At 42.0% G+C, this 26212-nt stretch overlaps 1 protein-coding gene across 1 annotated transcript in view; it reads right to left on the bottom strand.

The window, feature by feature from the left end:
• Positions 1 to 26212, bottom strand: part of CERS3 (ceramide synthase 3) — a 43019-nt gene that overhangs the window by 13959 nt on the left and 2848 nt on the right. The window contains exons 2-10 of the mRNA XM_041469152.1: positions 14762 to 14944; positions 13169 to 13286; positions 11116 to 11234; positions 7591 to 7648; positions 6684 to 6734; positions 5730 to 5822; positions 5205 to 5333; positions 3560 to 3666; positions 2110 to 2266 (exon numbers count right to left, since the gene is read on the bottom strand). Coding sequence (XP_041325086.1) covers positions 2110 to 2266; positions 3560 to 3666; positions 5205 to 5333; positions 5730 to 5822; positions 6684 to 6734; positions 7591 to 7648; positions 11116 to 11234; positions 13169 to 13286; positions 14762 to 14943 — 1014 coding nt within the window. The 5' untranslated portion in view covers position 14944. The remainder of the gene's footprint in view (positions 1 to 2109; positions 2267 to 3559; positions 3667 to 5204; positions 5334 to 5729; positions 5823 to 6683; positions 6735 to 7590; positions 7649 to 11115; positions 11235 to 13168; positions 13287 to 14761; positions 14945 to 26212) is intronic.

The following is a 26212-nucleotide window of genomic DNA, read 5'->3' as shown; positions in this document are numbered from 1 at the left end:
TACACCCTTCTATGCTCAGAGCTTCCTTCAGTTAAACAACAGAAGTCTCTATTCCCAGTTGCACCATGACTTAATTTTTCCATCTGAAGTAGCTAACTGTTGCTTCAAGAAAAATATCAAAATTTGCTAAGTTTTCATTCAGAAAACAGCTAGTCTTGGGCAGAGAAACAAACCCCTTCTAACACCAGAATGATGGTCTACTGGTATTTCCCTAAAATAGCAGCAGCTATTTGTGTGCAGCTTGTCTGTAACAAAGATGTTGGTATAAAAACCCTCCTTGCCAACACCATTCTTTTCAACGTTGCCTTTCCAGCTCTGGAGGCACCGGCTGCTTTCACAGCCAAGTTTGCCACTGCTATGGAAAACAGGCTGCACATGCAAGCCAGCTGAAGTCATCCAGACTGAAAAGGGCCCAGGCTGCTGCTGCTACCACTGTAAAAATGTTATTTGGAAACCATCTTCTCAGAGAGCTGTATAAGGAATCAAAAATCTGTGGTAGGGACGCAGGCTTGGTGCTTTCCCATTTTTTAGCAGTGACGAACACAACAAAGCTCTTATCTCAAAATAAAACATTTCTGCCCCTTACAAAGGCACATAAGCAGGCAGGGCAGAGTGGCCTTATATAGCTGGCCTGGCCATGTCCTGCTCACCACTGCATGTGAGCACCTTCTGGCACTGTGCTCTCAGAACCTCAGCCAGCGTGCAGGGAGAGCTCTGCCCAGCCTTCCTCTTCCTCAGCTGGGAGGCAGAGGGATGTCTCTCCTTTCTTAAGAGGGGTTGTGCACAGGGAACAAGAACAGCACAGAGACAAGGCCAAAATCACAAAAGAAAACAAGTAAAGCACTTTACACCTAGGCTAGAAAGAATGTAGTAATTAGTCAAACAGATGTAAATGACACAAGAAATACAAGATTCTCAGTGTCTAAGGGAACATAAAAGCTTGTTTTAGAGGCAGAGCAACACAAACCATTTCCTCCACAGATTTGTCCCTTCTGTGCTGCTGTTTGCTGTCTTACAAGGGCTGAGTTTGTAACTTCCAGGGCAGATGTGGGGTCTCCCTATGATACCCAGCTGTCTGTTTGCATAAGATTTGATGGAATCCAAAAATCCAAAAATTTCAGGATGGTTCCTGTTAGCACTCAAACAACAATTAAATACAGGGAGAAAGAAATATTCCTATTTCCTTAAGATGCTTCACAGCATAAACTGCTTCAGATAAAAGGACAGTCAGTTTAATTAAGTTTTTGTTTCTTGAGCCTCAGAAAAAATACCATTTTTCAACAGCACAACTTAAATTTCATCTTAACTAGAAAAATATACCTGTCAATACTTGTGCCAAATCTTAGAGACATTCTCCAGAGTCCTTCCCTTAAGTGCTTTTTGATAAATATTTTATCTACCCTGCACCTCACTGCACATTTCATGGCACGAGACCTTGTGAAAATGTCACTACTTCAGGCAATGAAATGAGACATAAATGTCAGTTTTATCCAGAGTTTGTTTCCCATGTGACTTTTCTCTACAAGGTAAAAGCAGATTAGGCAGCACCAGACTTGCACTGTTCCTCTGCTCCAGCAGAATATGACAGTATTTCATTGAGTCATAATATAATACCAGATATGCTTAGTTTGGTTTTTGTGATCCAAAACCAGTGCTCAAGTTTAGGTGACCTCAGATTTAGGCAAATCTGAAGAAATTTAAGTACTGCAGAAAAATTGTAGTCAAAGCTTTCATCACTCACTTCTCTTTTTTGGTAAGCTCCTAAAAAGCCCAGTGACAAAAGATTGCTTTCACCCAGAACACAGGAATTCCTGAGGAGTTCTGGACCATCTTAGGGCTTCAGGTTCTGGGACAGCTCATTTCTCATTTACTATTGGTACAAAACATCAAAAAAACCTGTTCTAGCTGAAGTCTTTATATTCCAGCCAAGACATTGGTATGACAATCAGAGGTGCAAAGCACATTTGAACATCTCCATGCTTTGTAGATCCCTATCAGAAATGCTGACTTGAAAGCTCAGGACAACAATAAAATTCCAAGTGAATCTATTGGAGGTATTGGCATCTGTTTGATACTTGACATATCTTTCTGAAGAAACAAGTTTCTTACCTTTAGGAAAACGAACCTTTTCAAAATCTTGAAAATTAAGTAACCCCAATATAAATGCAAGCCTTGGAGGGTTAATAGCATCCCATTGAATAAAAAATATGCTATGACAGGAGTGGTGGAGTAGTAGGTTGGCTGATATAGTGTGGCACGAAGAATCCTAAAAAATAAAGATCATTGTTATGGTGCAAGGTCTCTTCCTTATGCTATTTACACTTATTTCTAATCTCATATTCCAAGCTGATTAATATTAAAAAGCTCTGCAAAGATGGTAGATTAATTAACAAGCCCTGCCTTAACTAGATTATGCATCTCTGTTGAAATAAAGACTTCAGAAGATGAGAAATTCAAGTCAGGCATGGAAGTACTCTAAGTGAGGTTAGAAAAAGTCCCTGTTTTTCAGATCTCCATCTCTGTGTGGTCTAGATACTGTGCAACTCAGAGCTTGCCTATGCCTTTTTTTAGTGCAAATTCTCTCTAATCTGAAATCCACACTCCAGAGAAAATCCTACAGGCTTTGCAACAGGGCTTTTTGTTAATTAGCATATGTTTTGTCCATCTTCAGACTTCACTACTTCTGTATTATTTGGACCTTTTTGAGTCCCTTTAATCTCATCGTGTTTCACTTCCAAGTTCAAGAACTGAAGAACAAGAAACTCAGTGAAGCAAAATGATTGCAGATCACTTGTACAGTTAATTAAAAAAACAACAAGAAAGTAAAAGACATCAGCATTTCTGAAAGAAAATACGACAGGAAATTAAAGCCTTATGTTGATCAATGTTCAGAACTATTAATTTAACCAGCTTGAGTCTCTAAGGGTTTGTCCATGTGCAGGGAGGGGCAAATTAGAGCTGTGAATGTGAAACACATTAAACACTTTTTAAAAGATAAACATGTTAAGCACCCATGTGGATACTCCAAAGCAGATTAAATCACAGCACTCCAAAGGCATGCAAGTATTTAGCAAGTTAAGATTTATTTGTGCTGACTTCATAAATTAATTGGTTCACCTAAACTTCTCTGAGTGCTCCTCATGTGAGTGAGGTGAGGCACTACCCAAGGACTGGGTAGCAGAAAGAAGGCTCTAAAAAATTAACTACAGTCATGTACTCTGACTTTGCAGCTACAGCAGAAAGGGTGGAATGAAAGGGAAAAGGATTTGTCTTAGTTAAGGGGCTCAGTCCCCTTGAAAAAGGAGGGGCTCGTAGCATTTAACTACTATTTACAAAGCAAGTTACGTAACACATAAAAGCTTTTATGTTAAAGAGGCTCATTTAAAATTATTTTTTACATAATAATTTCTAAAGAAAATGGCAGTTTTTGTCAATTTTCTTACTAGCAGAATTTTCAAGTCCAGTTCATTTCTTTCCTTTTTCCATCACAAGCAACACTAAACTTTCAGGGGGAGTGGGAATGAAGTAAAAGCCTGGGACTGGATAAAATATTGCTTACCAGAAGGGGAACAGGATCATCCTGGTGATAAAGAATGCAATAGAGAAGATGATGAACAGTATGTTGCAAGTTTTCTCCCAGCGAGCATAATTAAACATTTTGGCTGCCTGCAGTGGATAAAAACCCAAACATTTTATAAATATTCTCTGAAATAAATTCTGTGTTTTCATAAATAAAGACTCATCTTCCACCTAAGCAGGAAGAGTATTTCCTCCCAGTTTGACATGTAAAGCAATCATTTTACTGATACCTAATAAAGCAACATCAGACCAGATTCTCTGTTTATATTTCTCTTTTTATCTTGAAGGAAAGGACTCTTCATCAAAGGCCTAAAGAACAACTCTCAGACCAGAATATAAAGTGTCATGGAAACACAAAGTGCTCTTTAGAACAGAGATAATTCCTCAATTTTCCACCAGATTCCAAACAGACTGAGTTCCAAGAGAAGCTGCTGCTACACCTGCACATTCAGGAGACCCCTTAAGCACAGGTGTTCTGGGGCATGCCTGTTACTGACCCTCCTCAGGCCTAATTCAGCTCCTGTCTTCTCCTTTTTGAGAGCAGATCTCAGTGCTAGTTTCTATTCTAATAAGGGCTGTAAGTGCTGCTTCTCCCCTAAATGAGCAGTCCAGCTCCCCCTGCTCCATTAGGAACCATCCTGGGCAAAGTTTTCAAGTGGGAGCAAAGCTGCAGGTGCCAAGCCTAAGTTTTAAACAGCAGCTTGATTAACTTCTTTTCTTTTCCTCCTCCTTTTGAGTGGCAGGGCTGGATTAAATTGTTCTGGTAATCAACTCCAGTTTCCATCCAAGTGCTGTCCTACCAGTTGTCAACTCAACTCTTTGTAAGGCCACAGAGTTAATTGGACCTAGGAGCAATTCAGAATTAAAAGTAAACCAGCAAGAAAACCTATTTAATCTGGACCAATCCCAAATGCACAACCCCACAATTAGTTGTTCTGATAAGTGAGAGCATCAGGAACAGAAATGGACAGTGACACACAACAGCCTGCAAGGGCTGCTTACACTGGCACTGCCACCAAAAGAGGTGATGAAACTGTGCCCTCAAACCTGGTGTTATAAACTCAGAGTAATTTTAGTGAAGAAATACTGTGTTTGTCTTCCAAGAAGCCCAGAAGCCACTCTGATCACAGTGCTCTGTGCAGAGTAGGACACTTCTTAAACACTTCTACTGATTTAGTGCAGGGAAGGGACTTTCCCTTCAGTCCAGGAGAAGAAACTTTTCTTCTGCCAGAAAATACCTGATACAGGCTGGACTTGATGTCAGAGGTTTTTTCCAACCTCAGTGATTCTGTGATGCTGGGGACAACCTGGTCTAATTTTATCAGCGAATCAAGAGTAACCCAGGGAGGCAGCTTTATTTCCAGTCCCTGTTCTGTTCTGAGGAAATTCTCTTCTGCTCCTTCTCATAATGTATTCTGTAACAAAGTATCAGCTTAAATTATCTAGAAGGTCTTTTTTATCTGAAAAGTTACAAATCTGCAAAGCTGTGTCCCTGTGGGGATAGGAAGGGATTGTATGAAACTCGTGGCGGAAAGATTAGCATGTCACTGACACCAAAACCAAAAAACTCAGGACAGGAAAAAAAACACCCCAAAAAAACCCAAACAGCTGGATAGCAGAGCTACCTCGAGCCAGAAATCCGCAGTGTCGTGCACGAAGATCACCAGAGTTCCAAGCCGCACGTAATTGCCGCACCAAGAGCCGCTCATCAGCCCGATGGCTGCCAGGTGATGAACGACGTGAGCCATGAAATCCTGGAGGGACACAAGCAAACCAAGGTGAAGGCCAGCCCCGGAGGGTGCCCGGCCGGGCTGCCCCGGGCTCCCGGTGGGTGCGGGGGCCAGGCTCGGGCTGATGCTGCCCGGGCTCCCGGCAAGTGCCAGGCTCGGGCTGATGCTGCCCCGGGCCGGTGCCAGGCTCGGGCTGATGCTGCCCCGGGCTCCCGGCAAGTGCCAGGCTCGGGCCGATGCCGGTGCCAGGCTCGGGCCGATGCCGCCCCGGGCCGGTGCCGGTGCCAGGCTCGGGCCGATGCCGCCCCGGGCCGGTGCCGGTGCCAGGCTCGGGCCGATGCTGCCCTCGCGTGGCTCCAGGCGCGGCTGCTCCCTCGAACGCCTTTGCCCCGCTCACCGAACGAAGGCACAAGCACTTGCCTTCCGTTTGATGTCAATGCCGAGGGTGAATATGAGAGACCAGTAAAAGCCGATCTCCGCCATGTAGTACCAGTACTGGGATGGCAGCAAGGTCTGTGATGAGGAAAAACACAGTTAACTCTGAGAAGAGGAAAAAGGAAATGCCAAGTGAGATTACTTTTTTCCTTTCCTGACTTCTGCTCCTCTGGTGAGTCTTGCTTAAAAAATTAACCTAAATTAAATTCCTGTCCTGGGCTTCATTAAGAAGGATGTTCTGAGAGCCAAGTATGTTAACCTTTGCTCAGCCCAAACTCTCAATTCCCACAGTTCCTCCCCCACCTCTGCATTTTAACATGCTTTTTCTCCACGTTTCTGTCACAGAACTACATGCAAAATCCTTCTGCATTTAATTACAAACAACTGCAAATAAACCCCCTCTGTTTTGGTGAACAATTAACATAATAAACTGAAATGCCAGTTATTTATGCTAAAATCCTATGGATCTGCCTAGGGGGGAGCAGAGCTTGGCTGCTCCCTTGGGCCAGTACATTTCCCAGGTGTGTACCAGGAGCTGGGAAAACTCAGCTGGGAGGCAGGATTATTTGTATTCCTGGCCCCTACCTAGGACAGGAATAAGAAGGCAGTGGGATGGGGCAGAGTTATTTCAGTAAGAGTGCCTGGAAGCACCTGGGGCCTGGAGCAGTGCAGGGGTTCTGCACTGGGAACACTGATAACATCTCCAGGGAGTAACTGGTATCCGGGGGTGGGTGCTGGAGGGGGAAGTTGCAGCACAGGCAGATCCCAGGGAAGCCCTGCAAAAATCAGCAGCACTTCCCAAAAAAAGGCAGGAGGATTTGGTGCCACACCTCTTCAGGTGGTGCCCGTGTGGAGGGAAAAGGCTGCTGTAGATTACCCCTTCCATGGGGAAATACCTGGAATGCCTGGAGGCCAGTGGCCCGACGCCAAAAAGCTCACCTGAAACGGATAACCAACCCACGTCTGCCATATGTCGTAAAACCAGGGTTTCTGGGGAAGACACCTCAGTCAGACACTGCTCAGCTCAGCAACAATTATCACCTTAACTCAAAATCTTCACTACTTAATGCCTCTCTAAGTGGAGCAGGCTAAGAAGCTGTAATCTTGATAACTGTTCTCCACCAATTTCTAAAGGGAACTTGCATCTCAGATTTATTATATTGTTCCCAGCTTTTTGGCTTCTTTTCAGGACACCTGAAACCTTCCAGTTCACAATTTCATCATCCAAAGCAGTGGGTGTGTGTTTTATTACTGCAATTACTCAAGATATGTTGCCACAGTGATTAAATTTGCTGTGTTTACCAGTCACACACAGCAGTGGATGAGGATGATAAGCAGTGTTTGGGGAGAAGGCCAGATGAGCAGAGACAGGCCGGGATCTGTTCCGCTGCTCCGGGGAAGCATTAATGACACCCCAGGCAGGGCTCACAGAGGTACGAGCACCAATCTCTGTTATTCCCAACTTCTGACTCAGCAGCAACACCTCAATAAATAGCTGTGACCATCAAAAGTCCTGCCAAAAAAGGTTTATGGTGTCCTCTGAGGAAAACATGGCCATGTGATGCATTTGTAGGTGTTAACAAGGCATGTCGTAAAACCATCTGCGTGACTTCTTCAAGCTTGCCTTAAAAATACTGATTACTCATAAATTCCTTTATCATAGAAGGTCTAAAGTTGAACTTAAAAATTAAATCTCAGTGCATATTGCAGCCCATCATCCAGATTACATACAGCAAAGATCTGATCCCACAGAGCCATTGAAATCACAGTCTTGAAATGGGATTCAAGAAAATCTAGAAGTTATTTTGTTAAAATAGAGTATCAATCTTTCAAAAAGTTAACTTACATCATACAGAAATATAAATCCAACAATGGAGGATGTCAGATAGAATGAAAATCGCCAGCTGCAAAATTGAAATGAAAAATAGGAACAAACTATTATATTTTGTATTGTCCTGAGCCAGAATTACTGTAAACCATTATATCACAGACAATCTTCACATAAATGTGGCCTCACACTCAATGTTAAGGATAGCCACATATTAACTGTATTTGAATTATTAATACTTAAATATTTAAGGTTTGATTCACTGCTAAATAAGGAAATTCTTTTACGTTATCACGATTCAGATATTTTAATTGTCATGATAGCAGTAATTTTCCAGCCAGGCATGAACTGATCAAGAGAATGACCACAAAAAGTGTAATAAATCCCCTAAAAATTAATGTTTGAGAACACAAACCTTTTCCTGGGTTCATTCACTTCATCTCTCTCAACACCAATTGCTGCCAACAGGGGAGCCTTATGAACTATTAGCATCTACTGGGTTAGTTTACATCTTGCTGCAAGGTCTCAATTAACTATATAACCTCATCTTTGACTAGGTGTGCCAGAATTTAGCCTGATCTAAGCTTTTTGTAGATTAAATGGATATCCAGCAAGGCATCTAAACCTTCCAGCTTTGCACCATCAGCCTGCTAAGTCAGCAAAGAGAAAAAGCTCTTGAGCATCTCAGTGAATTGTGCTGCTGCTTTTAGGTGTCGGAGCAGGGTGCTGTGATTTGGAGGCAGCAATCGGCTCCTGATGACTCTGGAGCCCGTGTGGGAGGTATTGTCCCCAGGACTGGGTGTGGCTGCAGCCTCAGCCCAAGCATTCCCACTCCCACCTCTACCGGTGATGGAAAACTCCTTCCTTTCCACTCTTCCCCTCGGCAGGAACAAGCCTGACCTTTCCCCCAAGCAGCTCTGCAAGTCCAGTAGGAAACAGTGCAGGACTCCAAAGACAAAGGGAGGTTGTGACACAGGGACAGGCACATGGCCCCAGACCTGCTGAGAACTTCTTCTAGAACGAGAATATTCCAGAGGAGAGCAGCAAGCAGCTCCCAGACAGCCCAAACCCACTGAGAAGGACAAAGCACCACAAGAACACTGTACCAATGGATTGAGAGATGCAGAAAATGAGAATGGGGTCTTTGGCAAACATTAATGAAGAGAGAAGAGGAGGAGAACCTGGGTGGTAAAAGCAGCCCCAACTTTCTGAGCCCCACATCCCCTGGAGGCTGATATTCCAGGAGAAAGACTGAGATGTTCAAAGGCTGAGACAGTGTTTTATGAGAAAAACAACAAGCAAAAATGAGGAAGTGGAATGTTGGAGGTGAGACAAAATAAAGTGTCTCACACCTGAGAAAAAAGTGAGGAAAATAATTATAAAATTGCCACTTGATACACATGTGATAAACAACTGGTTTTCTTCTCAACTTTAAACTATCTTCCCTGAGATGATTTGAAAATAACACTACACAACAAGCACTGCATGAACAGGAAAAGCACAGAGGTCCATGGTGGAAATTGCAGAGTGGAACTCACAAGGAATACCTGGCTCAGAGTTAACCAAGAGATGCTGGAAAACACAACACTGGCATGGGACAGACTTTACACAGCAGCTGCTTCTGCCCTCATGCCTCCCATTCCAAACAAGGAGGTGTGAGTGGTCAGTGGATATGGCAGAATTGATTCTGTGTTGGTTGTAAAGTGCAAGTGGGGTTTTCTGAACAGGATTCAAAGCACAGAGCACCTACAAGACTGTGCCATTAATCCCCAGCCCTACAAATATATATTGAATGCATTTGGCAGTAAACAGCACTTCAGATGAATTCATTCTGTGTGCAAGGCTGCCAGAGCACTGCCTCATTTAGCACTGAGCCCAGCATCTTTATGAATTTGGTGAATAAAACCTGAAGTAAAACGCACCCAAATTCACCAAATTTCACTCAAGTGCCTTTTAAACTCTGATCCTGGCCACCAGAGAGAGCACTGAACAAGAGCTATGCAAGAGGATTTTCTGGGTTAACTTCAGGAATCTTTTCTCTTGAAGTGAATGTAACAAAAAATAACTTGGTAGGGGAAGTTAAAGGCTAGTAAATCTTACAAGGCAGTGAAGTTTCATGCAAAGGGCTTTCCAAACCCCAGGGTTGCTTAACTAAGGGAGTACTAATAGCATAAGTATGGTTTAGATCTGGCTCATCAGATTTTCCTTGTGATTAAGAAAAAAGATCCTGGAGATTGCAGGCTTTCAAAAAATTTCATAAGGCTCATAACACTGACTACTTAAGTGGAATAACTCTGTTCCTCTTTTTTTTTTTTTTTTTTTTTTGCCTAGAGAATTATATTCAATTAAATTCACTGACAAAGAGCAGAGCAAGGTTCACAAAATTGCATAAGAGAAACCTGTTTGCTTCATTCTCACTCAAGCTGCCAAGCAAGCTGGAATTTCAGTCTTTAGCTGTGTGTTACTGGAGACAGACACACACAGCAGGCAGGTCTTTTAGCAATAGCAGGAAATCTTATTGTCACTTGTGAAACCAAATGAACTGATCCCCAAAACAAGAGCAGACAAACCATGTCAGGAGAGTTTACTCAGCTCAGACTTCAAAGAGACACACCTCTGTCTATCATCTGGATTTATGTCTGACAGAGGATACCACTAAATCATCATCACATTGATTAACACTGGAAATAATCTTGATAAAGTACTCAACTTTGAGCTCTGGGCTGTACTTTTAACCCCCATTCCTTAAGCTGATCTACAGTTACAGAGGTTCAATATTGTAATCAGGTGAAGTTTTGCCAATGTAATTATGTTAATGAAAAGCCAAATACAGAGCATTTGAAAATGCTTTACACTGGTACAGTTAATGTCAGTACCCAAAAGGGATGAGCTGTGCCCATTTGGGGATTTGCAATTTGTGTGAGATTTTAGATCACACTTAAAGCGTTTAGGTATGAGGAAGTTCTCACACATAAGTGAAAAATCATATGCAGGAGGTTTTGAAACTTCTTACATATTCATTACTATCACTCAAAGCTGCTCACTGGCCCACTCTCAGCAGTGAGTCTGAGTTCCTGTTTCACACAGTATCCCATGATCAAGCTGTAGCACCTGTCCTTCAGTCTGAATGCCACAATTCCTGCTCTTGAACTGACTTTGGTACACATGACAGCATCCCAAAATGACAGCATGGGTACAAACACACCAGGGTAAACATTGTTGTTCCCCTATGATTTACTGGCAGACAGAAAAAGATTTCCCTATTCTCTGCATGTTTTCATCTTACACTTTGTACTACAAATCCATTATTCCACAAAGAAACTGTAAAATATTTTAAGGTGGTTTTTTTTTTTTTTTCCTCAGGAGAAACAGTTAACCTAAACTTTTAACCATCATTTGGAGAAATGCTACTAAATCATTTCAACTTGTTTGTGCATTCAGAAACCAAACCTCCCATCAGGCAGACCCAGCCTTCTGGAGAGGGGGGACCTCAATCACTTTTTTCCAAAAGCAATGATAACCAAAAGCATTGTCTTTCCTTACAAAGCTTCCTGGAATTTCCGGAGCACGGTTGGGATCTCCAGGTTTCGCCGTCTCCTGAACCATTTCTCCACCAAATGGACAGTGCAGTTGCACTTTTTGGCAAGGCCTTTGATTTCTGACTGCAAGAAATGGAACAGTGTTAACAGATGCTCTCCAATGTCACTTTCATTTATTTTGTAGTTCACAGTGCAGCTTCCCACTTTGCAAGGTCTTAATTTAAAAATATTACCAATATTAAATATGCATGGGAGGGTATTTTTGAGTAATGCTCACAGAAACCCTGGATTTTTATTGAAATAATACGGGCACAAAATGAACAGACTCACAAATTCTTCTCTTGCCTTTCTGGTCACTCCTGAGAGTTTCAGAGATGCAACTTTTATTGTTAGATGAGAGCTTAGGCTGGAGGGGGAAGTGACATGTTTGAACAGACATGGACATGGCACCTAATATCTTACCTAATCATAAATATTAAAAATTTGTTTATCTATGAGTCTCACAGATGAAAAGTGGCCTGGAATTAAAGTGATCTGAGCCCTGTTCTCAAATCCAAAGCAAGTCAATCCTCCTGAGCAAGGTGCAGAGTGCCCCCCTCCAACACCAGAAGTAAACTGGGGGTGGAGCAGGGCCTAGAACTGCACGTGGCCATGGGGGTGCCACACCTGGGGTCTCTGCATCCCCTCTGCTCCCAAGGTGGCCAGGCCAGCACGTGCCCAGCACAAGGCAGTGACACTCATGCATTTTGGGGAGCTCAGTGCTCCACATGCAGCAGCCTGTGGGCTTCCTCCCTCTCCTCCATCCCCAAGTGCAGAAGTGTGGGATGACCTCCCAGGGCTGCCTCAGGAGCCAGGAGAGTTTGGCTCATCCCTGGGGAAGTTCTTTCCTCCCAAGGGAAGTATGCAAATAGTGGGTGGCAGCAGCTGCCTCCACCGAGGTGAGGCCAGTCCAGGGAGTCTCCTACCCTCAGGGAGACCTCTGGAATGTGAGAAAAGGCACCTGAGCTGCCAGGGAGGGCTGGAGTGCAAACAGCCACTGTGTCCAGCCCACCCTGCTGGCTCCCAGCTCTCCACTTGCCACGCAGGAATAGTGACTCTGTTTCCACACAGCAGAGCCCACATGCCCTCAGCTGCCAGCCAGGCGTTCCCAGGCACACTGGTCCCCAAGCTGGACACCTAAAGGAGGCAGCTTGAATCTTTCCCATGCTCTGAGGAGTCTAAAAATGCTGTGCTTCCTTTCAGAAACCAAATGTCCAGCTGTACTCAAGCAGAAGGAAGGAATGAAGCTGAGATCGGGATACTTGCCCAGAGAGAGAGGAGCTCGTGTGTGAACACCCATGCATTTATTCCTGATGTTATCAGGCAAAAGACACAATAAAATAATAGCAGAATTAGGGATAGAATGCCAAGTTCCACTATCAATAACTATCAAAATACCTAATTACTGGAAAGCACATATTTCTTTTCAAAACTAGTGCAGGAAAGCTGCAATTGTTTGGCAACTGCAGTCAGGTAAGGGAACTTCCTGAAGCAGCACTCACAGCAAAGTACCTGCCTCCCATGCAAAAATCAATGGCCTCATTTTGGAGGTGACAAGCATTGGCTAGTCTTTTTTCCTTGTTCAATTTTAAAAACAAGCCAAAAATTGCTTTTCTTTCTCACATAAACCAGGATTAGGTATGCAGTAACGTAACGGATCAAAAGGCTTCCATGCCAGCATTCCTGCAGTAAATACAATCCTGCTTTCCAACAACAGACATCAGCTGAAGCTTTCTCCAGGCAGAGTGAGTTAAAGATGGAACACTAATATTCACTGGAAATATTATTAACAATCTAACCTAGAACAGTATGCCAGAAAATTAAACATCTTAAACGTATTTTCTGTTTCGGATGCCATATATCCTTGTCAGCAGAACAGCAACAAAAACCCAAATAAATTAAGTCATCTGTCAATCAGCTGGAACTCATCCCATGATGTCATTGCTGAGAGCTGATTGAAACAGTAAGAGTGGGATTTTCCAAAAGCAAAACGAGTTTGGAAGAATGAGAATCCTTACTTGGGATGGTTGTCTTGAGCACTCCCGGAAATAACTCTCTAACACAGGATTAGGCTGTGGCTTCACACGTCTTACATTCTTTATACCCAAGGCTTTTGCTAAAGGTATAGCAACATATCTGAAAAGACACAGCATGAAAAGCTTTAGAAATACAACACAGTTACAAGACCTTGGCTGTTCTCATGCCAGGATACAAAGAAAACAAATTGGATGCAGTTTAATCTGCCATAGAATGTGCCAGTGCACTGAGAAAAAGGGATCTCCCCTAGCTAATCCCAAGAAGGAACCACAATTTATCAGCTGTTATACAATAAAGAAGACCCAAGGAATGCAGTTTGTGGCCATGAAATGCTGTTAAACTCAAGGAAACATCCTCACTTTCATGGCCATCAGAGGAGTGTTGGAGTTGAGTGAAGGGAGACCAGATCCTCTCTCCATGTGAGCTCAGGGACTGCTGCTGGGCAACTTCCTCCCAGTGGCAAAGTCACCTGGCACCTTCTTCACTGGGCCACCAGCACTGATCCACACTGGATCCAGCCTGTGGCACACAGCCATTCCCTGAGACTGATGCATTCTCTTTCCCTTCCCTTTTCCACCCCAAATCGCTGCAGAGTGCTCCAAAGGTTTCACCTTCCTGCTTGGGCAGGGAGTTCAGGAAAGACCCCTCCCTCCTGCTGTATCAGCCACGGATTCCTCATTGCTCAGAGCAGTGGTCAGCTTTCCCCAGACTCACTGCAGCCAGATGTGTGGGCTAATTACCCTCAGCACTGCAGTGAGACACACTGGGAATGGTTATGAACATATGATCCAAATTACTTCTCATTTCCAGCATGAATGATCTTATCTGTTTCTGGTTTAAGTCTGTCCAACTTACGACATTGCAAATTTCCTCATTCTGTCCTGAAATAATTATAAAAACCTACTAATCACATCTTTTAGAGGAAAAAGGAAAAAAAAGTAAAGCAAAAAAGGTACAAATAAATAAGTCAAAACACTGCAAATCTTAACATGATTGTAGCTTTCCTCTGTGGAGCCAACCTCTGCCTGTCCCCTAAGATTCCAGCTGCAGAAGCAATTCATTTTTTGGTGCCAAAGTGAGGGGGGAAAAAAGCAAACAGCTTTACTAGATCTGTATAAAATGTTCACATGAAACTTTGAGATCCCTCCAGTCTGCTTAGCCTGGCCAAAGAGAGACACCTGGGGTCTATCAGCCTCACATGAATGTCCTGGTACAGGACCAAATGAGAGGTTTGGTTGAGACCAAACTCCATCCTTCCACTGAAAGAGAAAAAGGAAACCCAAAAGGTTTAGAATGAATTGCATCTCTAGTGAAAGGAGATAATCAGAAGTATCCAAATGCTGTTCCAGAAAAGCTGGATAGATATATTTCCCTTCTGGATTGGACCACAGCCACACATACCTAATAATGAAAACATTTTCCCATTTTTCACCTGCTGTGTTATCTGTACTAGATCTCCCTAGTAAACCACCAACTAATTCTCCTTTATAAAACATACGATTGATCTCCAGATATCTCATTTTCAGCATTAATGAGGACCAACATTAGCACCAAATGGCATTTGTGTTTCTTACCTTTCAGTGAAGAATCGGATGATCAGCAGTACAAAAGCGTACGGGATTGTGGCGTACAACTGATGTGGTTTGGGAAACACGAGGCCATCACGGTCCACAAAATCTGCCCAGGTGCAGTTGATGGGCATCCAGATATTCTCCCACCAGAACCAGCTGTTGAGTGTCTTTAGTATGTATGCCATGCTGAGTAAATAAAGAGAGAATTTGATTTATTCCTCATGTATTAAAGAGAAAATGCATGAAAAAGCCCATATTGAGTCTTTTTGTGTGAAGCTAGTAAAGTCAGTGTTCTCAATCATACAGGAAATTAAAACCCTCTTGGTTTAGAGCAAGGAGGTGGGATTATAACCCAGCAGAAGATAAAATAATAAAGCCAAATTTTGATCTGATATAAAGCAATACAGGGCCTTTGAAATCTGCTCAGGGAGGTACCTGCTGCCTCCTTCCAGTCACTCACACTGCCCTGCTGAGCACCTGGTTAAATCTGCAACACTCATGTATTATCTATCATATTCATACAATGAGAACTGATCTTCCTGGGGCTGCCTTTATAAATTAAATAAAAGTGGGAGGAAGAGTGGAAAAGAGATGAGAAGGTCCAGGGAGTGCCTCAATTCCATAGTAATGAGGACACTGCACTGATGAATTACTGCTGTCTAATATGCTAATGGAAATATACCCTGAATTTGCAAACACCTGTGCACAGGAACAAGTGGGGAAAAAAATACAGTGCATAGCTTTTTCTGGCAGTTGTGGAAAACTACATGATTTAATTGTGACCAAAACCTAGATCAGGAACAAATGTCTAAAATCAGTTCTGGAAGGAAAAAAAAATTCACTTTGACTAAAGTATTTCATTCATGTAAAAGCCTCCTTTTTAACTTTTGCAGTCTACGTTATATATTTAGAAATTGCTGTTCTCTCTTATTTATTTGTAGGACTTGAGAGTACAAACATGTTCTATATCCTATAAAAATATCCTAACATTGAAGAAAAATAGAAGTTACTATAACATTTTCCATAAGGCTGAAACACATAATTTTTCCACAATTTCTAGGAATAGTAAACTTGAATTACTTTTACCATGCTAAAATTTTCTGTAAACCAGGAAAAACATGAGGAAATAACTGATTTCATTGAAACATAGTGTTGGTGAGGGAACAGTTGAGCTGGAGGATGATTTCAACCAAATCTTTATCTCACCAGAAGATCTCCCAGCAATATCTCTGTACAGGATCACGAGTTGAGATCAAACCATGCCAAGGTCAGGCAGCACTTCAGCCCTTGCCATGTTCTTCCAGGGAACACAGGGTTTTAGTTGTGCCTGCAGCTGGCTCAGGACACCATGCCCAGAGCACCCCAGACCTGGGCACAGCTTTAATTAACACCCACGTTAATTAACAGCCAAGGCCCAACAACCATTGCTGGTCCACACTGGGCTGTTTCCACTAAGCTTGGAGCAGGTTTGTGGAGCAGTGACCTGCACCCATCAAACAGAGCTGGTTAGCAGCACTACAGATCCATTGACTGGCCAAGCACAGTAGTCAGAATTGAACTATTAATAACCAAGCCATTTAATCTTTTTAAATGCAGGAAGGGGGCAGTAAAAACCTCCTGAATGAACCGTGTGTGTGTGTGTGTATAAGCAAAAATAAAGGAGGGAGAAATCACAATTGTTCCTGAGAGATTTATATGCCAAGTTCCAGCCTAGAGCAATGTTTTACTGCTGAATTAGAAACTCCTGGAAGCGGGGATTTATGCTGGGGCTGCTAACAGACCCTAAACAGCAACTTGCAGGCGCCACCCTAATGAAGCTGGGCTTTGAAACATGACATTTTGGGTCAGACAGAAAGGCTTGCAGACAATAGAAGACCAAGGGAGAGCCTTGTTACACAGTTCTGCTTCCTAATATATCTATATTTTTAAACTAGACTGTGCATTGCAAGCTATCTCAAACTGTAATAAAAACAGGCCAGTCTTAAGACACAGTGGAAGGAGCACTCACAGTTGCCTTGTGGTGAGATGGGCTGGGGCTGAACATGCACCCAAAACATTTAAACCTTAGAAAAGCCCAGTAGTGCATATTTTCTTATTGGATTCCTGGGATCTCACTAATTGATGGTTTTCTTCCACACATGGATGCCTCACCATATGATTACCTATTAAATTAGTTAATATAGCACTATTAAACTAAGCTCATAAGTACATGCCTAATCTTAAAATATAAGGGAATTCTGGGATTTGAGGTCTGATCCAGAGTTCACATATTTCAGGGGAAATCTTTCCTCACAATCACTAAACACATTCATCAAAAGGTGGGTTCTCTGAAACTCTTCCTTCTGTAATCCCTGTATTTGTACCAGGAGTGGTCCATGAGGGTCAGACTATCCCTGAAGAACACTGCCCAAGTGATTCTGACAAAACCAACAATGAGATTGCAAATCTGTCTGCAGCAGCCTATTCTTATTCCTATTCTGCAGTTTCATTACCCTTAAACTGGATGTTTTCACTGCAGCAAATCAGCCCATTCCCTGGGAAACCTTGGAGATCTCCATCTTCGTAACAGCAGCAGTGAAATAGTTGGGCTGCTTTCCTGCCTCCCTTCAGCCCTCATCACCAGGTTCCTGGGACACTGGGAGGTGAGGAATTCCTTACAAACACTGACAGGAGCAAGGGGACAGCTGTGGCCACCAGTCCCAGTGCTGGGATCAGGCTGAAGATGCTGGATTTCAGCAGTAAGTGGTTTTTTACTTGCACAAACCATCATAAGTTTTCTCCCCTGCAAACCCTGCTTTCAAAGAATGGGCAGCAGATGCAAAGGTCAAGCTTGGCCTGATTTGGGACCAGCTCTAACTTAAAACCCTGCCCAGCCTAAACCTCCTATTGCTGAGTGCTGAGCTCAGAGCTTCTCCTCACAGCCTGTGGCAGCACCAAGCAAGCAGGAGTGAGAAATCCAGCAGTGGGTGACTCATTGTGCCCAGCCTAGGGTGAAAAACCTCTGCCTCCTCCCAGATCCCTGTCCATAGACCAGCACTGCCAGGAGCATTTGCATTGAAAAAACTGGAATCCTTGTTCTGGAACAGGCTAAAAGTCAGTCAAAAATAAAGGTATTCTTAAAAAACTGAAGCTCTTCTGCATCTCAGGCATTAAATACTCCCAGTAAAGAAATCAAATCACCTCCCTGTTATGGAAGGATCACTTCTGTAGTTCAATCTTGTTTTAATGGGCTAGTGCAAAACAGGAAAATCAGGAATGATTACTTCAGGAACTGCATCCTTTATAATTAAGGGAAAGCCCACACAGTTGGCAAGTACCAATGTGAAGTTTCTTTCAAAGTGCTGTTTCTTGGATCCTGGATATATTCAATAAAAAAATCCCCTCATATTTTTAATGATATTAAGCAAAGAAAAAAAAAGGGGGGGGGGGGCAAATTTGAGGTTGACAAAAGCTGTGTGGCTGCATTTTGCAAAACAAATTCAGGAGCTGCTTTGAAGTGGAATTTCTGGCTGCCGCAGTCTGAGGAATTAATAAAAAGAAACTGAGCCAAAGCTTTGATTGTATTGTCTGTACAAAAGCTCTTGCTTGAAAACTGTATTTCCAAAGCCAGGACTAAGAGAAGGAAATATCCAGGTTTGCAGGATGTATTAGGAGGATTTCCTATCCTTATTTACTTAATAAATTACAAAACCCAATGGATAAACAACACAAACACACAAATTAATGTAATCTTAATTCTCCTAAGCATCCCCTTAGTCTCCTCAGTGAGGCTCCAGAGGTGTAACAGGGAAAGACTGAAATCAACAAAAAGCAAGAAGAACATAATTCTCCTATTCCCCTCATAATTTGGCAGAACTGGCAAAGCTGGTGCAGTGACTGTTGGGAAAAATCAAGCCTCAGATATCAAAACAGATAGCACAGCTGTTCCAGGCTGTTCATCCTCAACATGAAATAAAAGTGGTTTAAAAGAGCAAATAAAGATCAGGTCCACCATATCACAGCTTTGGTATTGCTTAAGACTCAGCAATACTTCCAGAAGTTAACACACAAGTTTCAGCTGCAGATTTGTGTGCTACTACAAACAGACTTTTTCCCCCTCTTTTTGACAATGTGTGAAGATCCCAACTACATCTACCACCACGAAACAGCTGAACAGAGATGGGTCCTGTGCTTTGTGGAGGAAGGAACTGAAGGCAGAATGCTGGATTGATGCTGCCACCTCTTTGCATCCTGTCTTACCTTGTTTGTGCAGTGGGAAAACAGGAATCCAGCTGAATTCTGCACAACCTGAGGCAGGGGTGGCTGCTACCTCTCCCAGCCCACACAGCAGCAGGGGCAGCACAGAATAAAGGAGCTGCTGGACTCAGAGTTTCTTACAATGAAACCCCAAAATACTGAATTCGAACAGCTGAATTAAGATTGCTATGAGACCTTTAACTTCACATTTACTCCCTGGCTTGTACAAATCTCAACTGTAAACACTTTAAGTGCCTCATTACAGGGCAATTGCAGCATTTTATTTTTACTGTTCTTTCACATTACCTTGTAACTTGGGTACTATATTGAGCAGGCAAAAATAGCACTTTGAATAAATCTCAATTAAGGTGCCAAGTGAGTTTTTATTTTTCCCTGTTCTCTGGGAGGAAAACAAAACCACAAAAAAGTGAATCAGCCTTCTTTGAAATAATTCATTTTCTGGGTGAAAGTCACCATGCTCTCTCTACACTTAAAGGTAAATCATTTTTGAGCAGCTAAAATGGTTTTAGGTGATGGCAGGCTGCTAAGGAAAGTGAAATACAGTTCTCTCTCTGTACAGTTACAGTGCAAACTATGTCCACTTTTGAGCTTTAAAAATCCTTAACATGAATGGTGTGGAATAAAGAGCTATGAAATAACTCAAGTAACTGCAACAATTTTAAGATAAAAAGTAGTTGTTGGAAAACAACCTAACCCTATCCAAGCTAGAGATTCATAATGGATGATTAAATCACAAAAAGTTTGAATAAACCTAAAGGAACAACTCTTGTTGCTTTGAGAACTTAGTAACCCCTTATCAGAATGTAAAGAAAAATCTTTCAAATTATGAGACTTTTCTTCAAATTTTTACTATTGGGGAAAGATGCAAAAAAAAATTTTTTTTTTTAGCTTACCAAAGCTTTGTTTGAAAGTCTAGCTTAAAATGCTAAGCTACATAATGGAGATTTTACCAGAGCTGTGTCACTTATTTAAGGTGAGAGCTAAGGGCAGAGAAGAATTGAGCAGCACAGGGGACACAGAGGTCAGGACAAGCAGTGGGAGCACAGAGCATGTGGAGGCAACAGAATAATGAGAACCAGAGAGGAGACCTGAGGGTGGAGAGGCTCTTGGCTTTTCCACCTTCAGTGAATGACTCAAGGTTTTAAATTAGCCCTTGGAAGGCAGGGAAGGGACAGGATTGCTGCATTTGCACTCTGTTTGCCAGAGAACCTTCAGCCATGGTGTGCACCAGGGGCTCACATTTGGCCATCTATTGATCTCCACAGCACCCTGAGCCAAGCCTGGAGTGCATCCCCATTCCTGGGGCTCCCAGCTCCCCCCTGGTTATCCCTCCTGAGCAGTTCATCCTGCTCAGACATTCCCACCCACCAAGACACCTGGAGGAGGAGCCAGAACCGAACTGGTCTTTCATTATTTCAGCCACTTCACCGTCCTTTTCATGTCCTAACAAATGCAAGGGAAATTTTCAGCTACAGCACAGCCTCTTCATCAGCCTGGCAGCCAGCTGAAGGGCTGAGGTAGGAAGGTAGTGAAAAATAGAGATACATTGCAACAATAGGATTGGGGTTCCTCCATCTGAGTGTCGTGGCATTACTATGAAGTAACCCTCTCTGGCAGCTGGTTTAGGGATGTTATTCATAGCACAAGCTTCTTCAGATCTTCAAAAGATAAATCTTACAAAAAAACCTCCAAACCTCTCTTAAAAGGAATTTCTTAAAGGACTTCTTTTTATCTTAGCACTTTACAGAAAAATTTAGAAGTAGCTTTTTCAAGCTACTCGCATTCAAGGGTTTTTTTCTCTTATATAATCGTGTTGCTATCATTAGTTAACATTTATTCCTGTTGAGAAAGTTTCCTCCCAGTTCAGAAAGAAGTGCTGCTACAAGCACTTAACAGGATAATGGTACAAGAAGTAGAAAGGCAAAGCTACTACTGTAACCTGTATTGTCTTTTTTCTTTTTTCCTTCAATAGGAAGCAGTTCTCATAGGTTGGAATACTTAGTGGCAAAATATAAAATCTTATTAATGTCATTCCATTCTTTATCTGAAGACTACTCATGGGAGTTTCTCTACTTTTCCCTTAGAAAAGAACGTTAGAGATCAGCACATGCTGGCAATTCAGAACACAGGGTGATGTGAGGAGAGGGGGAAAAAACCCAACAAAATGTACCAGGGCAGAAAAGAAGGGCAGAAAAAGGAACTCTTACCTTTCTGATGTTGCAGTCAAAGAGATCTGCACATTAGCAGGGAAGAGGCATCACACTCACTACTCTGACCGAGGTAAACACGCCCTATCTCCAGAACCCTTTCAAATTCTTCTGAGACCCACCCTGCAAAGCTGCACTTCAAGATTTCTGACTGAAGGCAATCCTGATGTCATCCACATCACCCCGTGAAACTCGGCAGCAGCAGCAGTGCCACTGCCTCCCTGCTCCTTTCAACACAGCAGATGAAGAAATGTTTGAAGTCACGTGGCTTCTGTTGCACGATGAGAATTTGTCTCACCGTAAATTGCTCCACACACACACAGGAGGATGCTGAGGGTGCAGAAAAGGGAGCACCAAAAACATCACTTCACTCTGACAGGTTGTAGATGAAGTGTGGGGTTTTGAATAAAGTTAGAGAAAGGTGTCTACTCCTATTGATCATCCTCAGCAGTACTTCCAGCCTCAATCAACTGCATGTTTTACAACAAGTGCTCCAGTTCCTCAGAAGATCAAAAATGGAATTTCTGAAATTCCTAAAGCAGAAGAAAGCACACACTGAGAGTGCGTTTGGTTAGAGATACCATAGAAACATGGCAGTTTTACTTAACCTATCTGATTGTTTAATTTCTTTTCTAATTTCATGACTAAGGAATCAAGCTGAAAGTCACTCCTCAGCAGCTCTCCCCAGTTTCAGGTAACAACAGCCTTCAGAAGTGTTGGCGTTACTTTGCATTCTGGTGGACACATTAATGTGGAGAGGAGAACCTCACAGAGAAGCCAGGAGCAAAGAACCTTTATTAGCCTTTTCTTCCTGCTTGCAGTCAGCAAACAGCAGCCCAGGAAATGGGACCAGACTTGTCAGAGTTGAGCCAAAGCTCCATCTCAGCCAGCACTGTCAGAAGGAAGCCAGGAGCAGATGGCTGTGGGAGAGCACAAAAATGGAAGAAACACAGAATAGTAACTGATAAGGGCCCCACCATCAGCACTTTGGGGCTCCAAGAGTTCTCAAACTACAGAAGGTATCTATGGGAATAAGAGTGGAGAGGCTCCCTCCTGCAGGCCTTCCTTCCCACAACTCCTTTGGAGCACATTGAGACTTCCATCTGAATCTATAAGCCTGCCATGAAAGATGGGGCCCAGGCAATATTTAGAACCTCTTCATTTATGTCCTCTTGTGAGAAAAATATGGGTTTCTTCATACAGCATTTCTTTATGTAGTCTGTCTTGCAGCTATTACAAGTCTTTGGTCCTTCCACAAAACTGGGAGCAGTATTCAATAACCTGATGCACCAGAGAAACATTAAACATGAAAGGGTATTTCAGAAAAGATTATGGCTTGGCTGCTGCTTTAAATGATCTCCAAACTTTCCCACATCTGAATGAACCACTGCTGTGAACCAAGCAGAAGATTCAGGAACTGTCTGCCAATTAGGAAAGCCTAGAGCAAGCTGATTCACACATCACTTGGCCAGTGCTGGGCCAGGAATGGAAGAGGTAATTGGCACCAACATCTTTCTTATGCTTAAAACCACAATTTCTTCACTGTTACAATAAATTGCAAAAAAAAGTTTGGTTGACTGGGGCAAACATGGGACTGCTACAAAAAAAGGAAAAAAAAAAAGGAACACATGATTTTACACCCTTTTTGAGCAGCATTTGTTAGGCTGGCACCACCTACATATGATAGCATTACAAGATTAAAGATATTCTGTGGTAAGTAACAAGCTAATCATATCCCCTTGATTAAAGTGCCCAATGACCTTACAATTATCTCTGCACCTCCATAGTGCTTATCCTGCAGGAGTCTTAAATTTGAATGCTACAGAAAAAAAAAAAATCAAACCAAAAATACCTTAGTCTGCACATATCACTGAGAAAATAAAAATGTAAAAGTTTAATGTTACTATTCTTTACTTCCAGCATAGTATCTATTCATTCACTGGACAATTTAATATAACTAAATAGACAATGGAGACATGTATTTGACTTGATTACTTTACCTATCATTGGGAATTATGTATAAGTTCTCAGTAAAAAAAGTATTACAGCAAAGTAAGAAAAAAAATCACTTCTTTCAGAAAATGTCCCAAAATGTCCCTCTTTCTTTTCCAGCCAGCTGAATTCATGTAATAAAGTACAGTGAATCCACACAGTGGGTGTGAGCTTTCAGCTGAGGTTCCAAGCAGTTACATAAGAGAGTTTATAGTATTAGTAAACTTTCTCACTAGAGAAAACCCTCCTGGCAAATCTCTGAGACTGTATTAAATCTTAAGCTTCTAGAATCAGAAGTACGTGTGGTGGTACCTGGAGGGAGAAGAAACATCAAAACAATCCCAAAAACCCCTAAGGGTTTCTTTTGTTTCCCATAATATAAAAAATTAAATCCTGGAATTAATGTGGGGAGCCAAAAATAAATGTTTTAGATATACTGTCTGTTAGTACCTAATAATTTTTGCTAACTGATTATCCCAACGGTAGAGTGTTAATTAAATCTCAGTCACATGTACACATGGAGGAAAAGTAAGAATCAATTTGATCTAATAATCATTTGCACTCTGAATTCTCTTCACCACCTGTGAAACCCATCTCCTTGCCATCAGGAGTTCCTTCAAGATTAAAGTAAAATACCTTGACATTCCTGTATTTTCTGTGCCTCAAGAATCAACAAGAGCCTGAAAATGAATCATTCCAAGTCACATGTCACAATATCATAATTCAAAACCTTGTAATCTGTAGTTTAAAAGCTGAGATCCTTCTTTGCACAGGAATTCACACCTTCTAATATGCCAGCCTTCCCTTACACAAAAGGAATGAAAAAGTCTGAAAAATCTCTCAGAAAGCTTTTTCCTCAAGATGTTTCTTCCTAGTATGACCTGATTCATAATGCAGCTCCTTCCAGGGAAAAGTTCACTAAGGAGAGGCTCGTTACTAATTAATTAGTAATGCCATCTGTCATAAATAAAGACTAGATACCTGATTTTGGATGCAGCAACCACTAAGGCAATAGATATTTATCATCCCAAAATGCCATTGCAGGAGCAAATGAGGAACATTTGAATACACAGGTTGAAATCTTCAAATCAATTAAAACTTTTGAAATTATTGTTTCAGAATTTGATTCCCATGAATTTTAGCCAGAAAGAAACACTTTGAGAGTCTGGGCTTTAGCCAAAAGGAGGAAGATGACTTGGATGAAGCAGGAGGAGAGGATGTCAGGAACAATAGTGGAAGGATAAAGTCAGTGCAGGGAAGGAACACACTCTACTGCTGGTCCACTCTGCCACAGGCTGTGGATATGCCTTAGGAAAAAAGGCTCCAGGAAAAGACCTTACCTGGGGACTGCCTTCCTACCCATTTCTCTCACACACTCAACCACCAAGGCCAGGAACACCACAATTATGCTCTCTTACAACCCCTTGGCTGTATTCCATTTAAACACTGAACACACCCTGTATCAATAAGCCTCCTGGACAGGAATTTAGAATCCTCTCCTATGCAGGGACACAGAGATGCGATTTGCTGAAGAGTTCATCTGCTCATAGTTTGGTTGTGACATTCCTTATGCAAAATTCTAATTGTTTTGTCTTTAAATTATCTTGATGAGAAGGCTTTTTTTTCCTTTCCCTTGATTTAGCATCAACTTGTCCACACTTGTCCAAGTCCCTTTTCTGTTAACCAGAAACACCAGAAAAGTCAAATATAACTGCTGATCTGCATAAGGAACTGCCACCAAGTTTGTTCCAGTACAAGGCACAAGTCACGTTTTCCTCTCCACCTACAGCACTGCCAATTCACCCAAAAAACACTCTTCTGTGCTGCCACTATCTGAAAATCTAGGAGAAGAATTCACTCAATCTTCTGGCTGCAGCAATAAGAGATTTAACAATTAATCAAATCAACTCAGAGTTTCTTAATACATTTCCAACAGCATAGGAATAACACAGGATTCCAAAAAAAAAATTGAATCCTTGGAGCTGGAAGCACTGGTTTAACAACAGTATGAAAATAAACCTCAACAATTTGTAACATTTTCATGTAAGACAATGCTGCAAACATTGTTTGATTATATTGCTGGGAGACTCTTGGAGCATCAATCTTTATCCACCCACAAAAAACAAAATATGAGTATTTGCTTGGTGAAACAAAGACAATTCCTTTGATGCTTCACACTCAGCAATCCCCACTTATACATCTAGCTCTAAGTGACAATTACAGAAAACAGTGGCATCACACTGGTCAGTGATTTTAGCTGAGGTGAAGATACCCCCCTTTAGAGGAACCAATGCTCTGTTGAAGGTGACCAAGTACTGGATTCTCCCTTGAGGAGATAAATAATTTTCTAAAAAATTTGGTTGAGTTTGGTATTTGCTGATTAATGGGTCTTTGCCCAACTTTCACAGTAGCTGTAATGGTGTCAGCAGAAAGGCACGAATTTCTTGAAGAATATAAATATTATCAAGGAAGCCAACTACTAGAGGAAAATGTCCAGAAAGTGATAATTTCTGTTTCAGTTAAATCTCTGCATGAAAGAACCATGAAATATCTGTAGTGACAAAGTTACACCAAGATCTGACAAACCCTGGAAGGTGACACTTGAAGATAAAGCTTTTTCCTTTCCAGCAAGGAAAGAAATATGGACATAGGATTTTGTCACTTGTGTTTTTTAGTAAAATCAATATATATTCCTTTGCAAAATAGACTTCAAATTATTATTCATGTATTAATATGTGGCTATTACTTCCTCCAAATGCTAAGGGCATTTGGAACTTCTTTGAAGTTCCATAGAAAATATTCATTTTTAACTCTCAAGAACTAGGATGAGATGGGGTAGATACTTGGACAACTCCAATTAGCAGCTACAATTCCTGACAATTTCAGAATATGGACCTGCAAACCTTCCCTACAAACTTTAAGGAAGCTAACATTCAGCAGTGCTCACTGTTGAGGTTGTGTGTGCTGTTTTTTCCAACAATTCACTTTTTTTTTTTCA

The sequence above is a fragment of the Pyrgilauda ruficollis genome, unplaced genomic scaffold (genome assembly GCF_017590135.1).
Source record: "Pyrgilauda ruficollis isolate IOZ18807 unplaced genomic scaffold, ASM1759013v1 scaffold23, whole genome shotgun sequence".
Classification (NCBI taxonomy): domain Eukaryota; kingdom Metazoa; phylum Chordata; class Aves; order Passeriformes; family Passeridae; genus Pyrgilauda; species Pyrgilauda ruficollis.
The sequence above is the reverse complement of the archived record's forward strand: the minus strand, read 5'-3'. Positions and strand labels throughout refer to the sequence as shown.